We start from the raw sequence: 27,511 nt of genomic DNA, 5'->3' as shown, positions 1-27,511 counted from the left end.
CACCCCTAGTTTAGACTTTATCTCAAGCCATAATTATCTTCATATATCTCTACCTCTGCAAAAGAATGCAAACCCATCTCGCCCGTCCCCTTTCCTTTCCACCTTCTCCATTGACTGTAGTTACTACCTTGTATTTCTTGTAATGGTACTCCCAATCCCCCCCCCTTGTTCCTTTTCATCCTGTTCCTCTATTGTCCCTTCGCTTACCTTTTACATTGGTTTCTATTCAAACTCTACTTCCATTCACACTCTTCACCGCTTGCCTCATCCTTCTGCTCTATCTTTTCCAGTTTTGACTTCTTTCACTTCCCCCATGCCTTCGCTCCAAGTCCCATTCACCTTCTTTGTTCTCATGACTTACTTTCATTACTTCCTCTTTAGTCTTCTGAAGGCCACACCAATCTGACTGCCATACAGTGCCACAGTGTGCATGCTTTGTTCCTAAAACATACTTTCAAATTAGTTATACCCAATTGGTTTATTTCACTTGTATTAAGGGCTTGATATGTTGGCACCATAAATAAACCAATGCTATGGCTGTTACTTCTGATATGAGGGTTGAAGTGTGTAGTGACACCACCCACACATATGACTAAAGAGTATAGAATAATTGTGTTATAAGAAGGCTGAACCATGACAAAGAATGGTGCATTCCTATGTAAGAAACCTACTTTGTATACCTTAGGTGAGTCACCCCTAAGATTGCCTTGTATGATTAGTAGGTTCAATAATTAAAATGTACAAATGGGACATGTTAAATATTAAGGAAAGTATGACCCATAAAAAACAGATGACAAAATCCGTTTGCCACTGTGTACATCAATGTTAGACCTGGCCCTCTTGGAAAGGTCACTCCCCAGATTTTTGCATTCTGTTGCTAAGACCAGTTTTGTTGGCATTAAGAATCTGTGCACTGTTTCCTTGCTAACCAAGCTAATGTTCTTGTGCTCTCTCCGTCGTTCATGGTAAAATTGGCCTGCAGCTACTCAAAATATTTAATTTACTTGTGAGTCCCTAGTAAATGGTACTACTTGTACCCAGGGCGTGAAAATGAAATGCTATCAGTGGGTCTACAGCACTGATTGTGCCACCCATTAAAGAAGCGCTTTAAAAATGTATCTCACGCCTGCCACTGTAGTCTGTAGTGCAGTTTTAAACTCCCATTTCAACCCAGCAAAGTAAAATGTTTCCAGTCTAAACATTCCTTTTTAATACTTTTCAGTCACCCCGAAGGTAGAGCCTAAATGTTGATAGGGCATGGCGCATTGTATTTAAAAAGTAGGATATGTTTACTTGAGTTTTACATGTCCTGGTGTTAACGTTGTAAAGTCATTTTTTAGTGCTGGAAGGTCTATCTCTCCCATTGACTAGCACTTGTTTACCTTATTACATACTAACTTTGGATTGGGAGCAGACAGAGACATGCTGTTTGCATCTAAATTAATTGTAATTTTAAATCCTTTTTAGTACTAAATCTTGACTTTAAGTTAGAGTTCTGAAAATGGCACTTTTAGAAAGTTGTCATTCACTGGTCCCAACCATTTGTGACTTCTGACAGAGTCCTGAGTTAGATGATTGTGAATGGCTCTGTGTAGTAAAGAGCCACTATGCAATAAAGGTTCCAAAGTCCGATTTTATTTTAGTCATGAATAAACAGGTGCTCCCAGCTTGGCGGCAGACTCTCACCGCTAACATTCTAACTCGCACTCCCGGAGGCAGAGTGGGCTGTACCAAGAGGGGAGAGGAGAGAGGGGTGGGTAAGGGGAAGAGAGGTTACAACACACCTTCCCCCCTAAGGAGAAAAGAAGAAATGGAATAGCGGAGCCCCAGGCGGGGGGGGGGGAACGAGAGTAAGCAGCAAGAGGGGAAAAGGAGACGTGAGAGATGAGTGGGGAGGTGGCGAGGTGGCAGGAAAGGAAGAGAGGAGGGGTGGGGAAGAAGAAAACTGGAGCTATATCAAAGGAAACATTAAACAGCAAACTGTAAACCATCTCGTTAACCTCAGTATGGAACTGACATGAAGTAGTCTTGAGCGTAGGGTTCCTTTGGTCCACTAGGTCCCGCCAACCTCTATAAGGAACTAACAGGGAGTGGACTGGGACAGAGGGTACATAAGTTCCACAGGGTCCCTCCCAATTTACTGGCTTTTCTCGCACAGGGATGAGCAACTTGGTGTCACAGTGGGTGTGGCAGAAACTTCCTATCCCTAGAACCTCCTCTGCCACCCCACCATACTCTTCTTAAAGTCTCATTGATGAACCTCATGACCTGGGTTGAACACAGATATGAGAATCTCATCCCTCTTGCACCTTGGGCTCCCCTTAGGGTGAGCAAGCCCAACAGTCTAATTCGCCATAAAGTTCCGCACTTCTTCTATTAGTCTTTCCATCCCCCTCTGGGAAGGATGATCCTGGGGGTGAGGTTCATATCTTATTTTTAAAGCAGCAAATCGGACCAGGGCACTGCCCGGAAACTCCTTCTGGCACACTATGTCTCTCTTACCATGTCAATCTCTGTGACTGGTCTAGGCCACCTTTTACTCTTCCTCCCTTGGCCATTACCAGAATCCAAACCTTTATCGAATTCCTTTTCAAACAGCTCCCGATCATCAAACTGAGCCTCTTCTGCCCTAACTCCGTTCTCCTGTTTCATCACGCGTCTACCATGGGAGAACTCAGTAGTGTTTTCTGGGTCACGAAAATTATGCTTTCTCCTATAATCATAGAGTGAACCCTTCTGCCCTGACTGGACCATTAGTGGGAAATCTTTTAGTATTTTCTGCATTTCCTTATTCTCACTCTCCAACTTCCCACTGTAGGGCCTTTGCATGTTTTTGCCTTTATTCTCACTCTTTGGTTCAAACAAACTTGAGTCCACCTCTCTTTCCTGTTCCCAATTGACCACATACTCCTCCCTAGTTTTAGTCTTGAACTCAGACGATGTGGTTCTTTGCCACGTCTCTTTGCGATTGAATTGGTTACTCTTACATTTTGACCTTTTCCGCTCATTTGCTGTAGCAATTATGCGTTCTTCCTTCCTTACGACTTCTCCTTCTTCTCCAACTATACCCTCTCTGCCTTTTCTCTCGTGTTTCTTACGTATTTCTCTTTCATCCACCCAACATTGGTAAGATTTTCGTTTTTCTTTAAGTTTGTCCTTAGCTGTTTTTTCTCCGCGTTCTTTAATACTGGCAGCCCCTTCAAAAACTACTGAAACCTTGGAAGGCGGCGTGAGTACCTTCAAGGCACCACCCTTTGTTACCTGCATGCTTTGTTTCTGTGCCTGCTCACTCATTTGTTCTTTTCTTCTTCCATTAAGTGATATTCTCAATTTCTTTTGATCCTTCCACCCTAGCATGGTGGGTCCGCCTTCTGTTATATATATGGTACTCCTAGTATTTTTCCCCTTGTGCATTAAAACCATGACTTTGTATCCTATTACGTTGATGTCCTCCCCTGTATACGTTATCAGGGATATGTTTGCCTCTTTGAATACATTTCCACATTTTTTAACTAATTCTCTATTCCATTCACTCTTGCTTACCAAGCTATAACGTGATCCTGAATCTAAGTTCATATCTGTCTTCACTCCGCCTATGTAGATAGTACACACCGGGTTTATTTTACTTGGATTAACTTCCTCTTTGCTATCCATTCTTTCCTTGAACACTTCATCCCTTTGTACTGTTACCAACGAGGCTTGTGCATAATGTTCATCCAACACTCTCAAGATGTCCTCATAAATATTTCTGACTGTTCCTTTCATGAATTCCTTTTCCTTTTCACGGTATTTTTCCCGTCCCCCAGTTCCTAAACTGTAAAGTAATATTTCCGCCTTTTCCTTAGGTACAATGGATACTACCTCTTCCTCACGAACTGACATGTATTTCTCAAAATATATTTTCCATTCACTCCATTCTGCAACGTTTTGCTCATCCCCTTCCATGAACGGCACTGGTGGCGGAAAATTATACTTCTGGCCCCACTCCATGTTGAACGCGCTGTTATTACCAGGAATAACCGTGAAGATGTAATGTTCACCTCCCTCCAAAAGATGGCAGTACCGGTGCGCCACGATTGGACTCTCTTTCGCCCCAACTGGTAAAAACACTGCGCGGATAATCCAAATGTTAGGGTCAGATAAATGGAGGGAGAGGGAGGGAGTATTCCTAAATCTAAAGCTCTGGTCAGGTGAGGGTGGGACTGATTCAAAGCTAAGGAGTGGAAAGATATTTTGGTACACTCCCAACTGCACTATAATGAATTCCACAGCTAAAATGCCCCACCCTACTTCTTTACAGCATTCAATGTTTCCTGCGCTGCTTTACACTCGGTCATTTTGCCCCTTCAAGCATGCGTATGTAAAGAGTTCCTCCTACTTGAATGTTCCAAATGACCCCGACACAGGAACGTAGACTACTCAGACCGGCGGTATGCCACTTTCAGTCACGCCGATTTTCCTCAGAGGCTAATTCTCTCCTAAACGAACTTATGTGCTTATAGGTACCCCCTTATTATCTTTAGTACCACCACACGTCTTTTATTTATTTCTTTTTTTTTCTTTTTTAAAGTCCTTATCCCTTCTATTTTTCCTCTGATCCGGGATTGCAACAAGCGTGCGTTTACAAGAATGGCCCACAGGGTGGCAGTGCAAAATGGTGCCTGTTCGACTTACGTGCTTCAGGAAACGGCACTAGCGCCTGTCAAACTTCAAAATTTTACTCTGCTGCGTAGGAGAGCAGTAAACCTAAATCACCATCGACTTCTCCTTACGATCAATTTCACTGGTGCGCACCTCTCGAATTCAGAGCAAAGTCACAGTACTTTTGTCCAATATGTCACTCACGAGTACTCCCCACGTTACACAGTAAATTTACTTGAATAACTATGTAATCTCTTACTTCAAGGAAGTTCGTGAATAACTCACTCAGATTTCACCTTTATAAGACTTTTTTCTTTTACTATCTCATGTTTCCCTCTCGTGAAAGACGAGCACAACGCGATGTCGTACCTCAACTTCTTCAGGGGTGAGTTATACAGCCGACAGGTTCTCTACTTGGGGCGGATTCTGTCAGAGAATATCTCTCGGTGAAGCGCCGAACACTCCGTCACCTCAGCGCAGCTCACGGCAGGGGCCGTGTGACACCCCTTTTTTCTCTGTTAATTCCCCAACCGTTTCCTCTCACAGAATATTAGCTAGCACTCCGTGCACACACGGCTGGGAACTGACACGGCTTGCCTTTCGCGCCTCTCCACATAGCGCTTCTCACCTCATCTTAGTGCCTTCTCCCGCGAAGACGAACCTCATTTGCGGTTCTCACACAAGATACCCCGCCACCTGCACCAGGATAGACTCCGCCTGTGGCACCCTCAGGGATGTCTACAGATGTCGCTTCCTCCTCATGGACTCTGTCTTGCTTCGTGCTGCATGGGGGTGACGCGATGCCGGGGAGAATCGCGGCGATGCTGTTACGCAGGAGTTTCTCGCCTCGGGCAAGGACTTCCGCGTTTTCCTGGGTTCAATTTTCTCCTTTGCCACCAAAGCTCATATTAACAACTTCAAAATGCGGTGAGAACGTTTAATAAAACATTTTTTGTTCCTCACTCCGCTCAGCTCACCTCAATTGTCATCACTTCAATTCTTTTTCTTTTCCTTGCTCGCAGTGAGAACGATTTAAAAATACTTTCGTTCCCCCTCCGCTCAGCTCTCTTCATAGGCTTCAGCTGCTCAATTCACGGACTTTCGCCTCTTTTAAAACTCATCAACTCGGGTCTTATTCCTCTTTTTAATTTCAATTTCACAAGAACGCCCGAAGTAGGTCAACACTTCATTTCATCATATCTTCTTTTTCCTTGTCCAAGGACACAGGTTACCAGATACACCAACGCCAGTCAGACCTCAACAAGGAGGGAACGTTCCTCTTCTCCACACGGCTCCAGTTCACCTTCACCGAGGCTTCACACCCGACTTCCTTTTTCGTTCCGGAATCGAGAATCTCACGTCCCCCCCCCAGGGGAATACCTCGATGAGAACAGCCTGGATACCGGTATGTCTGCTGTCCAGTGATCATCAAACTTTAACTGGTGAGTCCTTCTTTTCACTTCAAAACTCCGCACAAGCATCAAATTTATCCAGGGGGGAAAACACCAAACTGACCCTGGCTCAGCTCCTCGTCCTCGTCGCCAGAAATGTAGTAAAGAGCCACTATGCAATAAAGGTTCCAAAGTCCGATTTTATTTTAGTCATGAATAAACAGGTGCTCCCAGCTTGGCGTCAGACTCTCACCGCTAACATTCTAACTCGCACTCCCGGAGGCAGAGTGGGCTGTACCAAGAGGGGAGAGGAGAGAGGGGTGGGTAAGGGGAAGAGAGGTTACAACACTCTGCTGTTGGGGTTTGTGTTTTGCTTCCAGACAAGATGGGCCATACTCGGAAGATGATTCGGAAGGAAGTGTAACCAGTCCCACTTACACTTCAAAGGGCTTTGCTAGCTGCCCACACAAAAGAATCTGACACTAGGGATGTCCTGTCATATACTATGGAGCCTTAACAGGGGAAGGAGAAAACCAGATCTGGGGATAGGATAGGGAGCCCCCCACCCCAATAAAATGTGTACCAGGTACAAATATTTGATCTCCAGAACCACTCATCAGAACACTCCTGGGCCTGTGGAAGTTACAGAAGAAGGACTGCCCTACTGCGTGAAGGACTGCCTTGCTGCCTGAGAAGGAAGACTGGACTTGCTTTCTTTCATCCTAGACTAACCAGAGTAACTCCAAGGGTCAGGTGGTTGACCTTCTGTGTGAGCTACAGGGCACAATGAATTTTCAAGGCCTCCATGCAACTGCACAGCTGACTGATGCACCTGGACTGCCTGGACGTGCAATGGGACCTGACTGAAGCCTGCTGGTGTGCATACTTGACTCCAAAGAGGTACCCGCCCTAGGTCCTGGACCCTTGCTTGGCATAAGAGTGCACTCTTCCTAAAGAAAACCATGAAGTTTGAGCTCCCCACAAACGCAAACGGCCTTGTTCGTGCCAAAACTCTGCTGACCATGACAACTGCCAACGTGAAGCTTTGGTTAACCCTGCTCTTCCCTCCAACAATTACAGTCTGTGGCAACTTGCAAAGCAAGTTTTGCACTTTGGAATACAGTAGTAGCAGCCTGCGATGACTGCCAGTAAAAATCTAAAGCAATGGCGTCCATTTCTACGTGCTACTGTGGTGACTGTATGTGACGCCTTATTACAAGGCTTTCATAATTCTTCTTGACGCTTTATAATGCACTCGCATTCTGTTGACTTCTCTCGAGCCGCATAACGGATTAAGGAAGTACTGTGTGTCTACCACATTTCAGGTAAGTTTATCGGCTATAATTAGCCTCCTTTTCTTTTTCTACTACTGAATTTGTCTTGAATACCGAGTTCTGTTTTTACTATTTATTTAACAATTCTCCTGAACCGCTTGTATCTTATATTGAGGACGTTCTGTGTCTCTACCCGATTTTGGGTAAGTTCATCTGTTGGCCTCTACTTCTCTAACATTTTCATATAATCTGCCTATATTCCTTTTAACAGTCTTTTGAGCTTTTGAGCTCCTTTTTATTTTGTCCCTTGGATTCCTCTACTTTTCACTTTAGATATCTTTCCCGGTGATTCTCTTTTATAAGTCACATGATTAATGATTTATTTCTGCCCTGTTATTTGTTTTACTATGGGCTTCTCTCATTCACCTTTCTTTCTCTAGTAGGGTTCATGTAGGTCACTCCACTCTGGTGAGCCCCCTAGTCCGCATATTAAGATTCACTGAGCATTCAGTTCAGTGCTCTCCAATTGGTTAGATCAATATATTGTTTATTTATTTTTCCAGATTTGTTTCCCCCATTATTATTATCAGAATCCTGGCTGTGATTCCTGAATCTAGTATTAGAGTTCCCCCTACCCCTGATACTTTTTCTCCTGGTAGAATATGAGTTTCTTTATTGCTTACCTTCCCAAGGATTGTGTAAGAGGCAAGTACCATCCTATATATTGATCTTGTTCTTTTCTTTTAATTTTCTCTCTGCACCATTCTTTTAATGTTCTTTTCCTCTTTTACTGATAGGCACTTTATAGTCCTTGGCTTCTGCCTAGTCTTGACCTACATGTTTTCTTAATTTTGATTCACTCTTTCAAACCAACTTTGGATGTAGGATTATTATTGAAGTCCCAGGGTTTCCTCGTTTGAGGTTAACCCCTCAAGTATGTATCATGTCATCTCTGTTTTTTATGTAGCCTATTCACTTTCTGACACATGGGTAGTTTTTCAGTTTGAATCTTCCACATTCTCATCTTATCCTTTCACTGTGGTGTGATTTGGTTTGTTACAAACACTGGTCTCAAAAGGCATAATCTCGTCTTTCAATTATTTTTTTGAGCACTCTTTCAACTCACTGTATCAAAATTTTCTTTTCCATTTGCTGTGTCCATATTTTAGATCAGTTCTTGGATGTTACTATGAGCTCCCATTTCCTGAATTATTATTCTGGGAATTCACCCAGATCTATGATAGGTCTCATTGACTTTTGAATGTAGACAGCGCCCTGATGAAGGTTATGGTTCACCCCTTCTATCACATTGTGACTGCCAAAACGCGGGTCAGCCCACCTCTGTCTATATATATTGTACTGTTTTTATTAGAATAGTTCTGTTTTTGACAAAAGCAATTGTGCAAATATGTCTGTTGTATTACACAAAAAAAGAGAAAAAGAATTTTTCTTGAATTGTCATGTTCATATTTGTACTTAGATCTGCACTTGATGTGAAGTATGATTGTATGTGAGTGTTTACTTTTTTATATGTCACTGTAGGTCTTTGTCTTTCTGATGTATGTGTGTGTTTGTGTTACTGCAGAGCTCACAAAATCTTTGTATATAAATGTACATATTAATGTCATGAGATTTTTCGTATCAAACAAAACCTTTTCTATGGACAATGAATACATCGCTAAATAAACTGATCTGACTTATGGTGTTTGAGGTATGCAAGACGCATTGCTTTGTTAGAAAAGTATTGGAGAAGTTTGTTGCCCCTTCTTTTTTGTTTGAGCGTCCTTCCTTGGATTCTTCTCCATAAATCTGTTTTCTCAGGGACCCTCTTTTCTACTGTCAATGTATGTGATGCCTGGCCTGCTTTTTAGCCCACATAGACGACTGTCCACAAAGCTGAGACCCCTCCTTGCAGTCTCCTTTAATGCAAATGGAACTCTTTGCAACAGCCTCGGAGGTGAACCTGGTCCCTGTATCTGACCCAAGCTCGATTGCAGTTCGCCTGAACTTGTGACTACCCCGGTCTAGCACGATCTGATGACCGTGAGTGGCGCTTTGAGCTTATAGGTGCTATTCTCACTTAAACCTTTAAAACTGAATAGCTCTGGTTCTACTTATTGAATGTTTGTCATTCTAACATCTTTTTTTCATAAAAATGTACTGTATTTTTCTGAAATTGGTTTGGGGTTTTTCTTGTATTGTGTTTTTACTATATTACTGTTTGTGTGCTGCATACATTTTTTACACACTGCCTCTAAGTTAAGCCTTACTCCTTTTGTGTCTAGCTACCAGAGAGTTAAGCATGGATTAATTAGTCACTTCTGGGGTTCACCCTGATCCAATCTCAACCAATAACTCAATTTCTTACAATTAAATTTATTTTCTACCAAATTTGAATCAATATTGAATTTCCAACTCTGTCTGAAGAAATGGTAAAGAATAAATTCAAAGTTTAATTTCACTTGTTATTAAAATCTAGTTTAGTGGTGTAGATTTCTGAGCAGTGTACTGGAAATGCTACTTTTAAATAATATAGTGCTATATATGAGAACAAATTGGATTACAACCAGTTTGTCTGGTGGACCCACTATAAACAATGGATTACGCAGTCTGGGGTTGGAGTTAATCACTGGCCCAAAGACAACAGTTCTGCCTCGGGGAGCAGGAAGGCTTAAGTGGTGTCAGCAATGACCGCTTAAAATGGATGGGTTATCTGAGAGGGGAGGGGAATATATTGTACTTCAAAAGGCTACCAAAACAGTTCTTCTGAAGTTTAGACTGCAAACGTCAGTCTCCGGCACTGAAACCATTCATTCACTCAGAAATTTCTCTGTGCTCCCTGCAGGAGGAAAATCTAGTTCTAGGGCAGGTGAAGAGAACTCATTTCAGTACTGATGTCTGAAAGGGAATACCACACTCCTGCAGTGGGTAAAAGGATCAGACAATCTTGAATACAGGACTGTGAGAAGGTTTGCAGTCTGGACAGGAAATGCTACTGAAAGAGAAGGGCTTTTTTGTAAAAGTTGCCAGGATTGGATGTAGCGATTGCCCCAGTTCTTGGCAAGTACACAGAATAAGAAGGGTTCCTTGAAAATCAGACAAGTAAAGTCCAAAGAAGCAAACTTTCACCCATGTCACCTGCTTTATCATGGTCATCTTGAAATTGCACCTTGCTCCTGGTCTCTTATAAGCATTGACTTCAATTAGCGTACTGATTTGTCTTGATGCTATTTGCTTTAAAAATGTAAACATTCATATCCCTTTTCTTAATTTTCTAACTAGCTTTGGGATTTTTTTTCGGTTGTGTCCTTAACTTTAAAATTGTTTGGTACTTGAATGCAGCACACATTGCTCTAGGGAACCTCCTGCTAATAGTGCCAATGATGACAGGGATTGATATGCGATTCACCAAAAAGGGTGTTATGAGCTAACCAGAGTGTGCTTCTTATGTTTGTGTGGGAAACCTGCCTCGCTATTCACAAATCCACTTTCTGACACCAAAGCATTCACGAAGAGGTCCACAGTGCAAGCAGGTGACAACTTCTAGCATGGCAACATGATTCACTGATATGCAATATAAAGTAAAACAAAGGCACTAAGGCACTGAAATTGTGTCATATATTTGTTGCATCTTACCCTGGAGCCAGACCATCCTAAGAGTGCATAAGCATATTGTTCACGTGGGCATATCACCAGATCCACACGTACAGCTTTCCACTTTCTATTTTCTCTTCCTTGGGATTCCGCGCACCTGGTGACTTCCGCCCTTTGTTTGTTCAATTTTAGAATTGCAAAACATTTCTGAAAATTGTCGAGTCCGTCCACTCTTTTACTTGGTGGTTTGATTTCATCAATAGTTGATTCGACAATGGTATAGTAAATGAGTAGATCCTAAAAATGGTAAACTCATTGAAATCAAAAGCATGTTCTTGTCATGGTGCATTAGCGTTATGCATATCTGCAAGGCAATAAGGTCAACTGTTTCGTAAAGCAATATATGTTTTTCTCTTCACGTTCATGTTCTGGTTTTAACAAAACATTTGGAACATTTAAAGGCAATCTATATGACTTTAAAAGCGTTAGAGGTGCACAGCTAAATACTACTAGCCCCATAGCATGATCTCAGATAAGACAATACATTATTGTACATAAATAATCGATGCTTTCTCATATATGCCCGTATCCTCAAATACAAAATGCAAATTGTGGTTACTCATGAAACATAAATGCCTATCTTATAATAAAACACTTGAGCTCAAATATATGTATTAGGTCTGGTGTTTGTACTCCTGATTTAACCGCTCCAGCATACATTTTGGAAGTTGTATTCCTGTTCGACAGCAGCACACACCCAGGGCATCCAGGAAATGACACAGGTGCAATCACCTGTGGAGCCACTGGACAAAATGTTATTGCTCCTCATGCTGGTGCAAAGCAGAAGAATGGCAAGGCCTGTTCTGATGCACTGTCAATAATTGTGGCTTGAGTTCTTTATGAATTGCTTTGGTCCATAACAATTTGCATTGTCCATTCATTGAGAATAGGCTTGAAGAAGATGACATGGGGGCAGATGTATCAAGATAGTGTTTTGCGATTCAGTAATTGCTATATTTAGCGATTCGCAATTGCAGATTCGCAAAATGCGATGTATGTAAGTTTTTGCGATTATTTTGCGATTTCTTAAAAATGGCAAAATATTCTGAGAATTATTTGCGATTTCTTAATTTACGAAATTCGCAAATTAGGAAATCGCAAAAAACGGGAATCTGCAATGCAGGAGCTGGTTGATGACATCACAGGCAGGAAGTGGGAGTGATTACCTGCACCTGCGTGCATGAACCACACCCAGTGGTAGTTGGAAGACTGTTTGGAGGCTGAACAGACCTGCTTGCACTGACATGGAATCCCAAAACCCACAGGAGGGAATGGCTGCAGAGAAAAGAAAGAGAAAACATAAGTTTTCTGAAATGGAACAAGAAATATTAATTGAAGAGATGGCTTGCAGCCATGAGTTGCTTTTTGGTAAAAAAGCATTGAAAGTGCCAGAAGCAAGAAAAAGAAAAATCTGGCTGGACATACAGCAGAAAGTCAATTCAGTGGGAGTGACCATCCGTACCATCGAGGAACTGCGTAAAATATGGTACGACATGCACCAGCGGTCAAAAGAAAGGGTTGCAGAAAGACTTAAGGAGGCCAACAAAACTGGTGGGGGAACTTCAACTGCAGAGCAGCCTACACCACACGAGGAACTGGTGAGGCCACTCTCTTGCCTGGGAGTGTGAGTGGTGTGGCTGAAATAGACAGCTCTGACCCTACACAAAGTGAACAAGGTAAGATGCATGATTTCATGTTTTAAAAGTAGTGGGGCATGTCCATTGGTGCAGTACAAGTAAATAGTGGATAGGAAAGTTTAAGTCCTGGTACACAGATTCACATACAGTGAGCAATGCATCATGGGTGTTGTAGTTTACCTTTCACATTTTGATTTTGTCATCAAATAAACACAGACCCACATAGTGCTTTTTGAAAGAAGACTAAAATGTACTTCCAATGATGTTACATTTTCAAGTAGAAACACTTTATTTTGATAAACAACATCATACAACAAACTCATATGTCTCACTCTACATCCACAGCACAGTCAAGGCATTCAAGAGATGAAACTGAGGTCAATGAATCAGCGCGCCAAGATGTTTCTGCTGAAGGCGTAAGCAGTGATGAGACTGTTTCGACCCCCATTGTGCACAGATAGCACAGACATGTGGCCCCTCTGCCTCCTTTAGAAGATGATCTCAATAATGGTGGTGGTACAAGAGACAGTGGTCATGACACAGTGGTCCCTCATGGTACTGAAGACCAAGCCCAAACACAAAGAAGGCCACATATGTATAGTTTGGAGAGATCAAGGAGCAGTGGTCATGTGGAAACTCCAACAGTCTTTGCAGGGTTAGAGCAGGATATCCTTCATGTGCAGCGCCTGCAACACAAGGCCCTCCGTTCTATTAATAGGCAGCTGACAAAACTGAACCACAACCAAGAAAACATGGGAGATGGAATGAAAGCAATGGCAGCATCAATAGACAGACTGTGCTTGACTTTAGAACGCACAGAAACCTCACGCAATAGGGCCGTTCACTGTACACATGGCAGAATACATGGGTACACTAAAGCCATTAACAGATTATGTACTGTGACATGTAATTTTACATGGCGCAGCATAAACATGCAAAGAAAAATCAGTGACTGCACACAAAACATTGCCAAAGACCTGGACAAGGTCACATCTGCTGTGGAAATACTACAAACAGCAAACTCTGGCGCCAGGGCACTTTTGGATGCAGCAGACAGCGAGGACACCTCCAGCAGGAGTAGTTGCAACCCCACTCCTACCTCACAGCTGACACAGCGCAGAAGTGGTAGAAATGCTGGAAAGGCAGCAACTATGGAGAGCATGGAAAGTCATCAGTGCTCTGCGCAAAGCCGCCAGCGTAAAAAATGACATTTTACATTTAAATGTTTAGACTTTACACATTTGCCACATATGGGGTATCTTTGTTGTTACGTAAAAATAAATATGACTGTGCAGTAACATGTCATGTAACCATACAATGGTAAGCTTATTGTTTTGCAAATAAAAACATTCACTTCAAAAGGTAATACATGATTTGAAATACCTTGTCTCACCTAAAAGTAATTTTGTGTTATCTGACAGTCTTTAAGGGCCAGCCGCAGCTCCTACTCCTGCTGTAGCCCTTCTAGGTGGAGGTATGTCATCATCATCAGATGTGTCTGAGTCACTCACTTCAATTGCTGTTCCTTTTCTCATAGCCATGTTATGTAGCATTGCACAGCTAGTTACAATCTTACAGCATGTTTCTGGATTGTATTGTAATGCACCTCCACTTTTGTGTATGCAACAAAAACGGCTTTTTAAAATTCCAAATGTGCGTTCAATGACGCCACAGGTTGACCGGTGTGCCCTATTATAACTTCTTTCACTTGCATTTGATGGATTCAAATATGGTGTCAGAATAAAATCGCGCACTGTGTAGGCACTGTCACCTGCATGATGAAAAAGAAAGAGTGAGTGTGTGTTACATCAATGAGTAATTGTTGTGTGAATGACGTATGTTTGCAGTTCATTTACCTAGTAGATATCCCTCTCCAAACTGTCCTGCACTCAGACGTCTATGAATTCCACTATGTCGAAAAATAAAGGAATCATGTGTGCTGCCTGGGTACTTTGCCACAATATCATTGATGATGTATTTGGCATTGCACACAATTTGAATGTTGAGCGAATGGTAACTTTTTCAATTTCTATACACATATTCTGTGGCTGCTGGTGGAGTGATGGCAATATGGGTGCCATCAAAACAACCAATCACATGTGGGAAACGTGCAATTTGGTAAAATTCCAGTTTAGTCTCTTGCATGGCTTGTTGGGTGTTTGATAAGTAGATGTGATGTTGAAGCCTGTTCAGCATTGCATCCAGAAAGGCATGGAAAAAGCGTGACAGAGCACTCTGGGACACCACACCAACCTCTGCAATGACGCTTTGAAAAGACCCAGAAGCCAAAAGGTGCAGTGAGCACAATACAAGCACATGAGTAGGAATTGATTGTGTCCTGCCTGTTTGATGCTCCGAAAAAAGGTTTCAATTCATCAATGAGATCCAAAAGTGTGTGGTGAAGTCTGTATTTGTCATAGATGTCCTCTTCAGTCTGCTGGAACAGCGTAATGCGCAGTCTAAATATTCTTCCTGTCTCTGTCTCCTCTGTGCAAGGGCTTGGATATGCAGCCTCCTGGCTATCAGGTAAAGTCCCGCCATTTTGAAAGTTAACATTGCATTGTGGGTTCCTTTTTATACTTTCAACCTGGTTACCACCTGCATGTAGCTGGTGTTAATTGTGATTTCTTAAATTGCGATTTTCCTGTTTCCGCAATTTGCGAATTTTTCATACATTTCTTAGCGATTTCTTATTTTGCGAATTCTAGATTGCTAATTTCGCAAATGAAGAACCACGCAAAATAAGGAATCGCAAGATAATTTGCAAAAAAGGTGTTCTCGCAAAGTAAGTAATCACAAAAATAGCGTTTACTTATTTTGCAATGCGAATTTTTACATACATACCATTTTCCTATTTTTTAGTCGCAAACGCCGATTTTTTGCGATTCGCAGCGTTTGCGACTAAAAAAACATTGATACATCTGCCCCATGGACCCATGTAATGAAGTGCCAACAAGATGTATTTGCATTTGTTTGTGGCCTAATTAGGAGAGAACAATACACAAAAAGGCGGGTATCTTTTGTTGATTAAGCAGATGTGTCCTAACAAGAAATTATTTTTCTGTCAATCACAATCACTGAGAAAAGTGCTTAATCCTTTGCAGAAAAAAGAGCCCATATGCCAAACGATCAGCTCATCCCATGGCTCTCCTAGTCTGTTTTATCTGCCACGGGAATCCAATAACTGCTATTTCCCTGATGACCTATTTGAGACTTTACATGTCACTTGAAACAAGAAGAGAATACATCCTAGGGCAGGAATGAGGCCAAGGATTATGGTATTATGGTAATATATTGTATTTTATTGCAGCAGTTATATTGTATTGTATTGTAATTGTATTTATATAGAGCTCACTACCCCATACGAGGCGTCAAGGAGCTTTTTCGGCGAGTAGCATGCTACTCCGGAACCCATAGAGGATTAGTGTTGAATTAGTATAGTGAAATATGAAAGTAATTTCAGTGGTGGATATTAATCAGTTATTTGGAGTGAGAAGGATAGCGGAGGAATAGAAGAGAGAAAATGTTTTGCATTTATATAGCCCTTGTTAACCCTGATGGGATGTTGAAGTGCTTTTTTTTGGCGCATAGCAAGCTATTCCGGAACCCATAAAGGATTAGTTTTGAAAATGAGTATAGTGAAATATGACACTAATTTGAGTGGTGGATATGTTATTCAGGTATTTAGATAGAGAAGGGTAGCGGTGGGATAGAAGAGGGAAAGTAGTTTGCATTTATATAGCGCTTGCTACCCCTGATGGGGGGTTTTGAAGCGCTTTTTTGGCGAGCAGCACGATACTCAGGAACCCATAAGGATTACTGTGGAATTAGTATAGTGAAATATGAAATTTGAGAAGTGAAGATGTTAGTCTGTTAATTTGGTTGAAAATGATAGTGGAGGGATAGAAGAGCGAAAGATTTAGACTTTTTTTGGGAGGTCATAGCAGTAGGAAGATGCTTTGGGATGAGTACAAAGGGGGTGTGGAGGGAAAGAGTCAGAGGCAAGAGTTTAGAAAGGCTTGTATCGGAGTATCAGTATAGTAAAAGAGGTGTCAGATGATGCAAGGAGGGCTAGAGTATGGGAGAGTCTAGAAAGGGTTATTTTGGGATCATAGTAGTGGTATGGGGTTTGGGATAAATGAGAGCGTGTATGTAGAGGATATATTGATAGAGTTATAGGATGAGAAATAGGGTTGTGCATTGGAAAGACTAGTAGGAAGAAGTTTTATATTAATCAGAAAGTTGGGATAGAACATATATTGAGAGAAGTAAAGGGTGAGAAATAGGATAGTGCATTGGATATGCTGAATTTGAAGAAAGTGATAAATATATAGATCAATAAGTACATGGAAAGCACTTAGATGCATAAAGGAGGTATGTATATGTAGATTAAAGATATTGATAGAGGTATAAGATGAGAAATAGGGTAGTGCATTGGATATGCTTTTTTAGGAGAAAAGTAATAAATATATAGATCCAAGTACATGGAAGGTATGTAGATGCATAAAGGAAGTAAAAAGATGCATTAGATAAACTCTAGTTTTCAAGTGTTATTGTACTTTTAAAATGTAGTTGTATTTATTTTTTAATAACATAATTATTCTACATGTTTATACAAAGCAATACACAAAGATAGGTACATATCTATAGTAAAATAAATGGTTTTATACAGAGAGATATGCTGTAAATTTCTGTTTACGTATGGTGCTTATGTGGGGAAGAGCCAATTCTTGAGTAGTTTTCTGAAGATAAGGTGGTTGTCCATGGATCTTATGTTGGGGGGTAAAGAGTTCCATACTTTGGCTGCTTGAACAAGGACGTGCCACCTGTGATTTTTTTCTTGTATCTTGGGAGTTTGAGGCCAGGTGCCACTTTAGAGCAGAGGTTTCTTTGTTGAATGTGTTTGGTGATTTTAGTCCTGATGAACAGCGGTCCCATTCCATGCTTTGCTTTGTGGGTTTTACAAAGCAGCTTGAACGTTGATCTTCTGGCAACCGGTAATCAATGCAGGGCTTTCAAGGCAGGTGAGATGTTGTCTTGAGGTTTGGTATGTAAGAGTAGTCTAGCAGCAAGTTCTGAATACGTTGTAGTCTTTTCAGGGTTGTTAAAGATGATCCGTGGTAGAGGCTATTGGCGTAATCAAGTTTGGACAGAAAAAGGGAGATGGTAACTTTAACCTTGTGTGGAAATCCCAAATGGGGGAAAATTCTTTGCAGCTTTTTTATAGTGGCAAAGCTTGATCTTTCTAGTTTGTCCACTTGGGCATTCATTGATAGCTTGGAGTCCATGGTCATTCCGAGGTTTTTTACTTCCTTCGATACTTTAGGCGGTAGTCCCAGTTCATCAGGCCAGGCGGTGGTAAGCGGGTCATAATATTTCCAATCGCTAAATATGAATATTTTTGTTTTAGAAGCATTCAATTTGAGATGGCTCCAAGTCATCCACTGATCCACGGCTCTGAGACAACTGAAAATTGGAGAGTTTCCAATGTCTTTGGGGCATTCTAGTTGAAGGAGTATTTGTGTGTCATCTGCATAGTTATAGGGCCTCTCAGTCTTCTTTTATAGGAGAATCCAAGGCATATACGAGCAATTTCCAGTACAGAGCTCCACTAATCAAGGAGCATTGTCTCATGCCTTTTCTGTCTGTTACCGGCTCATTTTGCCCCTATACCATATGAGAAATCCGCAACTGAACTTGCAAATTGCAAATCAGGTTCTCCTCTTGACCCCTACCCCCCAGCCATCCTGAAAGTTGCTACGCCAGAGTGAATCCTTGCTCAATGAATCTCTTGACAGGGCACTGGTTCCTACTAGCTGGAAACAAGCTGTACTGCTGCCCCTGCTTATGAAGGCCATCAGCCAACCCCAACGTTTTTTGCAACTTTAGATCCATCTCACTTCTTCCTAAGGTTGCTAAACGTCTTGAAAAAAGCATCAATTAGCAGCTATTAAACATTCTGGAACATAACAATCTGCTCCATGACTTGCAATCATGATTCTGTATTAGTTACAACATGGAGACTGCCCTACTCGAAGTCTCGAAGTCTCTGAATGCATCAAAGTTAATTTAGATTTAAACACCCCTGTCATGGTAATGCTCCTGGATCTCTCCTCGGTATTCGATATGGTCTCTCACGCTATTCTGCTTCAGGGACTTGAAAAGATTGGTATTAGAGACTAAGCCCTACTATGGCTTAAATCCTACATAAGCTGGCCCTTCCAGGCTGTTTTCCTTCCTCTCTTTACCTAAGAGGCAAAACCCTTTGAGTGTGGAGTCCCACAGGGCTCAGCTCTCAGTCCACACTTTTTAGTATAGCTCTCGAGCCCATGCAAAATGTGACAAATCTTGGGGAGTGAGAGTTGTCTCCTATGCGGATGAAACTCAACTCCTCTATGCTTTCCAAGAGAACACATCAACATCCCTGACCTCTATCAATAAGATGTATTCACAGTGGCAGTGAAGAGCTAAGAAAACCGTTTTTAATGAGAATCCCAGCATCATCATGGAAAGACATAGATTTTTCACACACAAACATTTCCAACATGAAACAATTGATAGATTTGTGGCAGAATTGGGGGGGGTAGCATCCACATGCGAATTTGTGGGTTGTAAATTGTTGCTACAGCAGAACTCAGGAAAAGTTTCAGTGCTGTAGAAATTCCACATTAAATGAAATACTGGAGATAGCTAGAGGCATCGAACGATCTGTATTTACATTTAAAGAATTAGGTAGTTAAAAACAAGAACAAAACAAGCCAGATTAATGTGTGAATGCAGTTGCATGTGAACCTAATTGGTCAGGTAGGATAGCCAAATCAAAAAAATCAGAGAAGGGATTAACTTGTTTTAGGTGTGGGTCTAAGGTTCACATGGCTAATTTTAGCAATTGCCCAGCTGTAGGTAAAACATGCTTTAAATTCAGGAACACAGGTCACTTTGCACGTGTAGGCAAGAATTTACAAAAAGTGATGTTGATGGAAACCCAACATGAGTTACTGCAGACAATACGGTAGATGAGCCAGATCTTTCAAATAACATGTAGTCACTTTCAAATTACTCTCTGACATGACTGTTGGTAGAGGTGGTGATCCTGTTTGCAAGGTTAAGATTGGAAATGTTGGAATGAGAATTACAGTGGATTCTGGCATCTCCATCACTATTATGTCAGACAAACTATACTGCACTGAATGGGTAAATATCAAATATTGGCCACTTACATTCGCACAATAGCATTCAGGGAAGCAAGAGTTTGAAATGTTGGATTATTTCCAAGAACAAATAAGATATGACAACAGAACCATGCACACTAAGGTATATGTGGCAAAGAACAAATACAATATCATGGGTTGGAGAAACCAGGGTAAGTTCGGAATGGTTCTCGAACCAGGTACCACCCAGCTCAAATCCCAGTTGGAAAAAATAATAATGGAATTTTGCTCTTTGCCTGATGTTTTGGAGAAACATCAAGTTATATTTGAGGCTAAGTTGGGAATAGTGAGGGGGTTTAGACATAATATCATTCTGAAACTTGAAGCGATCCCTGTTACACACTATGGGCCAGATGTAGGAAGGCAAATACCGGTCGGTAACGGCCGATTTCGGCCATTACCGACCAGTATTTCGTTCCTGAGATGTAGGGGGCCTAAATGTTAACGATTCTGTAAATTTACCAAATCGGTAAAATACCGAATCGGTAAATTTACAGAATCAGTAAATCTAGATGTAGGTGGCCCTTAAATTAGTGCCACAGGCCCTTAAGAATTCGTTATTTACCATGCAATACTATTACATGGTAAATAACGAATTCCTGTGTACATGCACATCTGTGCATGTACACCTGTGCCATGTGACACACATACATGCCCTTAGGGCCCTAATAACCAATGGCAATTACCAAATCGGTAAATACCGATTCGGTAAAATTACCGACTTGAAAAGGGGGACAGGGTGTCACTTTGACACCCTGTTGCACCCCTGATTCAGACTTGTGTGCCATGTGGAACACATACATGCCAAGTCGGTAATTTTACCGAATCGGTATTTACCGATTTGGTAATTGCCATTGGTTCCTATGGGCCTCAAAGCCCATAGGAATCAATGGCAATAACCGAATCAGTAAATACCGATTCGGTAATTACCGAATATTCCCGATTCGGTAAATTAATCGGTAAAAATACCTACATGGCATTTACCGATTTGTGAATACCGAATCGGTAAAATTCGGTATTTACGAATCTGTAAATACTAATTACCTACATCGGGCCCTAAGTATGCAATGTTCCTTTAAGTATTAGAGGGTTATTTAAAGAACAGTTATGCAAGCTATGTTTGGAATGTGTCACTGAACCAGTAGACTCCTGGCAATGGGTTTCTCCCATAGTAGGGGCATTGAAAAAAACTGGTGACTTCTGGCTTTGCGTGGACTTATGGTCCTTAAAAAGAATATACAAGTTGATTGTTTCCCACTGCTGAGAATCCATGACATGTTGGCGCCAATGGGAGGAATGAGCATTTTTTCACACATTGATCTCAGAGCCAGCTATCACTTGGTCGACCTTAGCCAATATTTTCAACCTTCAACACAACATTTTGGGCATTTCATGTTTTGTGCATGCCTATTGTCTTAACCTCAATGGTGTCTGTTTTTCAGAAATTATTGTACCAAGTACTGGGTGAGGAGAGTGGTGTGCAGCTTACCAGGATGACATTTTAATATGCTCTGATTTTGTTCAGCCACAACTGGTCAAAGTTAATAAAGTATTAACATTCCTGGAAGAACATGATGTTATAGTAAAGAGGGAAAAGTGCAAGTTTACGATGAGGAGGTGGCGTACCAGGGACATAAAATATCAGCTCAAGGCATAATGCCCAAGGAAGATTTCATATTGGCAATAGACAAATGCTCCCCACCGACTGTTAAAGACCAGTTGAGATCTTTCCCTGGGTTATGTGAGTATTATTTCGGCTTTGTGCAAAACTTTTCTCTACAGACTGAACCTTTAAGAAAATTTTTGAGGAGTGGAGCAAAGTTTGTCTGGGAGAAGACATCAAGGGAATCATTCGATATACTCAAATCCCTCATCATAAAGACTCCAACCTTGCAGGCCTACAGGATGATGTATCCTCTATAGTGATGGTGGATGCCAGTGTGATGGGAAATGGTGCAGTTCTCAGCCAGATTGTAGGAGGGAAGTAAAGCATGGTTGCCTTTGTGTCCAGGCGTCTTTCGATGGATGGAAAAACAGCACCATCAAAAAAGAAGCCTTGGTCTGTTTGTTGGGTGCACATCATTATGTGCCACACGCTTCTGGGGCAGAGAGTTTGTCATAGTTACTCACAACAAACCATTGGTGTACTTATGGAATGTCAAAAGGTTGAGCAACACGAGTCACAGACTTATCCGTCTGTTATCCAAATTGTATAGATTCAACTTTAAAACCTAGACACATTGTCGAAGGCAAGAAATGCAGGGTGGATTTTCTCATTAGATGCCCAACATCTCACACTCACTGTGATGTAGTGTGTGAGGAAGAACAAATGGTGGAAGGGATGGTGGATGGTTTGTTTGAAGAAGTCAGTTCACATTTGATCTGGAAGGATCTGGTATGCAAAGACAAATGTCAGGTGGTACTTAAAAAATACATCAGATACGGCTGGCCAGGGAAGGGTTGATTGCCAGTGAAATAAGACAATACTTTGAAGTTAAGGATGAACTGAGTGGGGAAGATTATCTGGTAATGAAAGGCTTTGTTTTGATTCCACTAAACAGCCTAATGCATATTGGTGAAACTGGCTCACAAATGGCATGTGGGTATCACTGACACAAGAAAAAGGTTGCATTTTTACTACTGGTGATGAGGCATGGATAATAACGTGGAGGTGACCGTCAAAAGTTGTGAAGAACGTCATCAGTTGGAGAAGGTCACTTGCACCCATGATGTGCTGTTGTGTCCTGTAGAGTATTCTGAGCCTCCTTGGAGAAGTTGGGAATGGACTTTAAGTGGGCCCATTGGTGGAATTAATGAAGGGGAGATATTTGTGTTAATAGAAGTTGATTATCACTCTAAATGGATTTTTTATAATTTTATGAGTGAACCCAACACCGCAAGTGTGATATATTTTTTGAAGGAATTGTTCCATGGAGAGGGAATCTCTGCATTTTAATCATAAATAATGGGGTGCAATTTGTCACAGATAGGATAGTAGAGTTTTTGAAGAAATTAGGGTTCAAGCACCTTACTACTACATTGTAGAGCCTGCAAGAAAATGGAATGATTAAGAGGATGAACAGGAGGTTCAAAGAGACTATACAGATGGTGAATGCTGCAGGATTGTTGTTTCAGGATGCAGTTGCTGAAAGGGTTTGGTGCTGTCATAAAACCCCACATTCCACCACCGGTTTTGATCCGTTTGTCCTGTTGAGGGGCAGGTATCCCTTCAATGAATTGTCCCCCAAATGGGTGGTAGAAGAAACAAGAGTATTTGAGAGTATCCCAAGCTCAAATCAAATAACAACAAGAGTAGAGGATTCCCAAGTCATGAACAAAATCAGATACAATGTATTTAAGACGGTGAGGGATATAGAATTGTGTGTGGGGGAATGAGTCAGAGTGAAGAGACCACAAAGGACAAGGAAGACCAATTTGAAATATTATCCTGAAACTAGAGCTGTTCAATTGTCTAGATATTACATCAGAGTTGAGAATGGGAAAAGGTGGAACAAAAAAGATGTGGCTAAGGTGAATGATGAATGGATTGTGTCTAGGACGATTGACTCAACTGCTACTGTTGGAAAAAGGCCATCTTTTGAAAATTTGGGAGGAAGAGTTGAGATGTAAAGACTTCAATCTTCATTGTTGTGGGTCCCAGATTGACAAAGATTCCAAGTTCCGGGCAGGGCAAAGGCTCGAGTTTAAACACAGGTGAAGTTGGTTCACAGAATTTACATGATATGGGGGAAAAAGCTGCTTCACCTTCTGTAGAAGGAAGTTATCACAAAGTCACTACCCAGATTAAAAGACCTAACAGAAATGCAGGAAGATCAAAATATCAAAATGATTATACTGTGCCTTGATTAAGCCTATTTACTGCTCTTTTTAGGGGTATGTCAATGCATTTGGGTGTGTCCTGATAGGGCTGTTTTTATTTTTCTCTTATGGTTGTTTTGTGGGATTTTTGGGTTTTATTGTATTTGGTTGTAAAAGGAGATGTGTTATGAGGAATATTAGGAAATGTCACTGAAAATCCATGTATTGGACAGATGTATAGTGTTCCTTAGACTGTAATAACATTACATGTTGGTATTGGTGTCGCTCGGAGTGTTCCAGGCAAAGCAGTTACAGCTGACTGAGCCTGGGGCGGCTGCAAAGAGTTGCCGGTGCTGACTTCTCTTAAGCTGGAATAAAGTTATGTGTGTTGAACTTACTCCTGCTGTCCTGGCAGATCCTTTGAGGGACACAACACTTAGATGAGGGCAGAATCAGTCATCCTGGCAGGATGGCTGGGGAGGGGCTGTACACAGTCTCCTCAATACTTCAAACAGCTTTGCCGATAGCACACATAAAGGCACTTGACACAGGCCTGCCCTGCCTTTTGTCACCATAGACAGGTTGAAGCCTGGACCAGGGTAAGGAGACTAACTGATCAGCATTGGATTTTGAGGTAGGTTAGGGAATTCCCCCACACAAAGGCTGGCACTCGGCATAAAAGGAGGATCTCCAGAATCACTTAGGGAAGTCCTCTAGAGAATAGGACAGCCCTGCTGCCAGAAGCACTGACCTGCTTCTTGAAGCACTGCCTTGCAGTCTAAAGACCGAAGCTTGACCCTGCTTGCCTTGATCCCAGGCTACCCAGAGGGACTCCACAGATCAGTTGGCTGACCTCCTGTGAGAGCTATGGGGACTTAACAAGTTTCCAGAGGCCTCTGTGCAAGTACCCAGCTGACTAGCTACAGCTAGACCTGCCTGGACCTACCAAAGCCCTGCTGCTGGCTCCTGTGGAAGTGAGTGCTGATTCCAAACAGGTTCCCCCTAGATCCTGGACCATTGGCAGGCATTAGTGAGAGCTGTTCTAAAGAGAAATCCTAAAGTTTGGGCTCTATGCTAATGCAGTTAGTTCACTCAGAAACTGCCACCTGTGAAAACCAGCACCGCAAGACCTGTACTTCACAGCACAGCAACAACCACCCACAACAACAGCCAAAGCACCGCTTCAGCAGTAACCAGATCTTCGAGCTACAACGATGACCATCTGCAACGCGTCACTTGCATTTGATGCTGAAAGCCTTATCTTCCATAAATAGATCTGTTTGTGCCCGGCTTCAGAAAGTAACGTTTCATCGGGACGAAATTGGTCCTTACATGTGACCAGCACTCCATCACATTTGGCCTGAACTTTTCCCCGTGGTCTAGAGTGACCAGGTAAACGCGATGGGCACTTTCTGTTTCTTGCTGCTATTTTGCCTACAAAACTTAAAATTAAATACTTCTGGTTTTACTGGCTGTATTTTTGTTGTTCTGGTATCATTTTATTTATTAAATGTACCCCCTCCCCAGCTGAAATCAGAGGGAAGCACCCACCCTCATTGGAGTTCTTATTGATAAGGCAGGTAAACCTGGAAAGACTATCAGCATTGGTGTGGTTAGTCCAAGTGCGATGTTCCACCGTAAACTCTATTCCCTGTAGCGAGATGGACTGCCTCAACAGTTTGCGATTCTCAACCCTCATCTGCATTAGCCATTGGAGAGGTCTTTAGTCTGTCTAGAACCCAAAAGTGAGTGCCAAACATGTATGGTCTTCAATTTCCTCAGTGCCAGACCAGTGCAAAGGCTTCCAATAGCCCTCTATCTCTATTCCTGGGAAGTAGCCTCCTACTGATGAACACTAGAGGTTGGCCCAAGCCCTCATCATTCAGCTGTGAGAGCACAGCCCCAATGCCATGTTCAGATGCTTCATTTTGGACAGGCCTGTTTGCCAGAGGATTAAGCACAGGTTAAATTAGTGACTTTTGTGTTTCACCCTGAAAAGGATTGTGGTTGTTGCTTGAGTTGGGCCTCCACCTATCCCAACCAATAGCCCAGCTTCTTACAATATTTCATATATGAATGCATAGAGATGATAGTCAGCTATACCTGCAAATGCAGAATGGGTCACAGCATTATGTTATGTTATGTTTTGGCGCTTATAATGCTTGCCGCTACTCCATGGAGTGTCCAGGCACATGTCTAGGAGGCAGACTAGCAGCTCAGGCAAGATTATCTGAAGAGAAATGTCTTCAGCTTCTTCCTAAATATGCTCAGACACGGACAGCTCGAAGCTCTACCAGATGTTGATTCCAGGCCCTAGCGCCCAGATGGACAAGGAGATACCACCGGACTTCTGATTGAAGGCCCTTGGAACATTCACCATTAGCTTGCTAGAGAAACGAAGCTGCCTGGCAGGAGAGTAGAAACCAAATCTGGATTGTAGGAAGGCCGGGGCATGGCAATTTAACACAGAGTAAACCATTACAAGGGCTTTGAAATTCACCCTGGCACCCACTGGCAGCCAGTGCAGATCGCTAAGATGTGACCTGACATTTGCCCACTTGGGAAGGTTAAGCAAGAGTCTGGCCATGGCAATCTGGATGAACTGAAGTTTATTAAGCAGGTAGGCGGGCAGACCAACATAAAGATTGCTGGCATAATCTATGTGGGAAGTAATCAAAACTTTGATTACAGTTTTCCTAGCGTTAATTTGGAGCAGTGGAAGGAACTTTCTAAGTGATTTCTGGATGCTGAAACATAAGCCCGATAGCCTTTTGATCTGAGGACCAAAACAGGGTTTGCCATCAAACCATATGCCCAGGTTTTTCACCGTACCGTCATGGAGAGAAGGCAATGTCATGTCATGGCATGTCTGAACACCATTTTTAGAGCCACAAAATTATCACTATTGCTCTCATTATCTAATAACATTTGACACTTCATCTAAATTCATACAAACAAGCATTTTTTTTTTATTTTACTCTAACTATGTGGGAATAATAAGAAAACTCCCCCTCTCCTCCACCACCACCATACATATATACATCAGGGTGCAGGAACATTAATGACCAGAAAATAAATGGATGTTAATGTCTTTATCTTACCTACCATATCGAAAATATGGCACCTCATAGAGTAGAATAATATTATTAATGGCAATGACAACTTTGGTGGTAAATACAAAATGAAAAACTTAGTTTGGAATCCCAACATTTCACTTACAAAATTGTGAAGAAAAATGAAACAGACAGTCATCTTGCATGGTGCTAAATTAGAGCAGATCCTACACACAAGCTGAATGCATTCAATGTATTTCCTCCCAGTACAATAATTGGGATAATTGTCAGTAGTTCCTCAGGAACACAACTTCAGCATTCACACAATTGGAATACTTGTTAGCTATATTTTGTTGTTTTACTTTTTCTAGTTGTTTGTTGGATTACTAATAACACAAACATTCCATGGGAACTTCTGTTAGTTTAATTTCTATTCTGCCCTGATTTTACTAATGCGCCGTGCCCACATACTCGCACTCTAATTGTGCCCCCACCATGCACTGTAACTGACCTGGAGTGTTGACCTGAGAGCAGGCAACCCGGTCGCCATCTTGGGAGTGGCGAGCACAGGACGTGCCACTGGTCAGAGCGCTCTAGCGCTCCTCACGAGCCAGGTGAGCCAAGATTTAAGGCGAGCAGATTACTTGCTCAGCCTTGGAAAGGTGAAGCTCGCACGCGCGCTACGCTGCTGCTGTGTTTCCTGCATAGCGCTGCATAATTTTTAAAATCACCGTTTTTTGTATTTCTGTTAGTTTAATTTCTATTCTGCCCTGATTTTACTAATGCGCCGTGCCCACATACTCGCACTCTAATTGTGCCCCCACCACGCAC

The 27,511-nt window shown here is 41.9% G+C and overlaps 1 protein-coding gene across 1 annotated transcript in view; it reads right to left on the bottom strand.

The window, feature by feature from the left end:
• The window catches only part of LOC144752573 (DNA nucleotidylexotransferase-like), a 418,512-nt gene that overhangs the window by 278,828 nt on the left and 112,173 nt on the right, over positions 1–27,511 (bottom strand). The window contains exon 3 of the mRNA XM_078640461.1: positions 10,943–11,197. Within this exon, the coding sequence (XP_078496587.1) occupies positions 10,943–11,197 (255 nt within the window). The remainder of the gene's footprint in view (positions 1–10,942; positions 11,198–27,511) is intronic.

This window comes from Lissotriton helveticus, chromosome 5_1 (genome assembly GCF_964261635.1).
Source record: "Lissotriton helveticus chromosome 5_1, aLisHel1.1, whole genome shotgun sequence".
Classification (NCBI taxonomy): Eukaryota; Metazoa; Chordata; class Amphibia; order Caudata; family Salamandridae; genus Lissotriton; species Lissotriton helveticus.
This window is presented reverse-complemented; position numbering and strand designations above follow the sequence as displayed.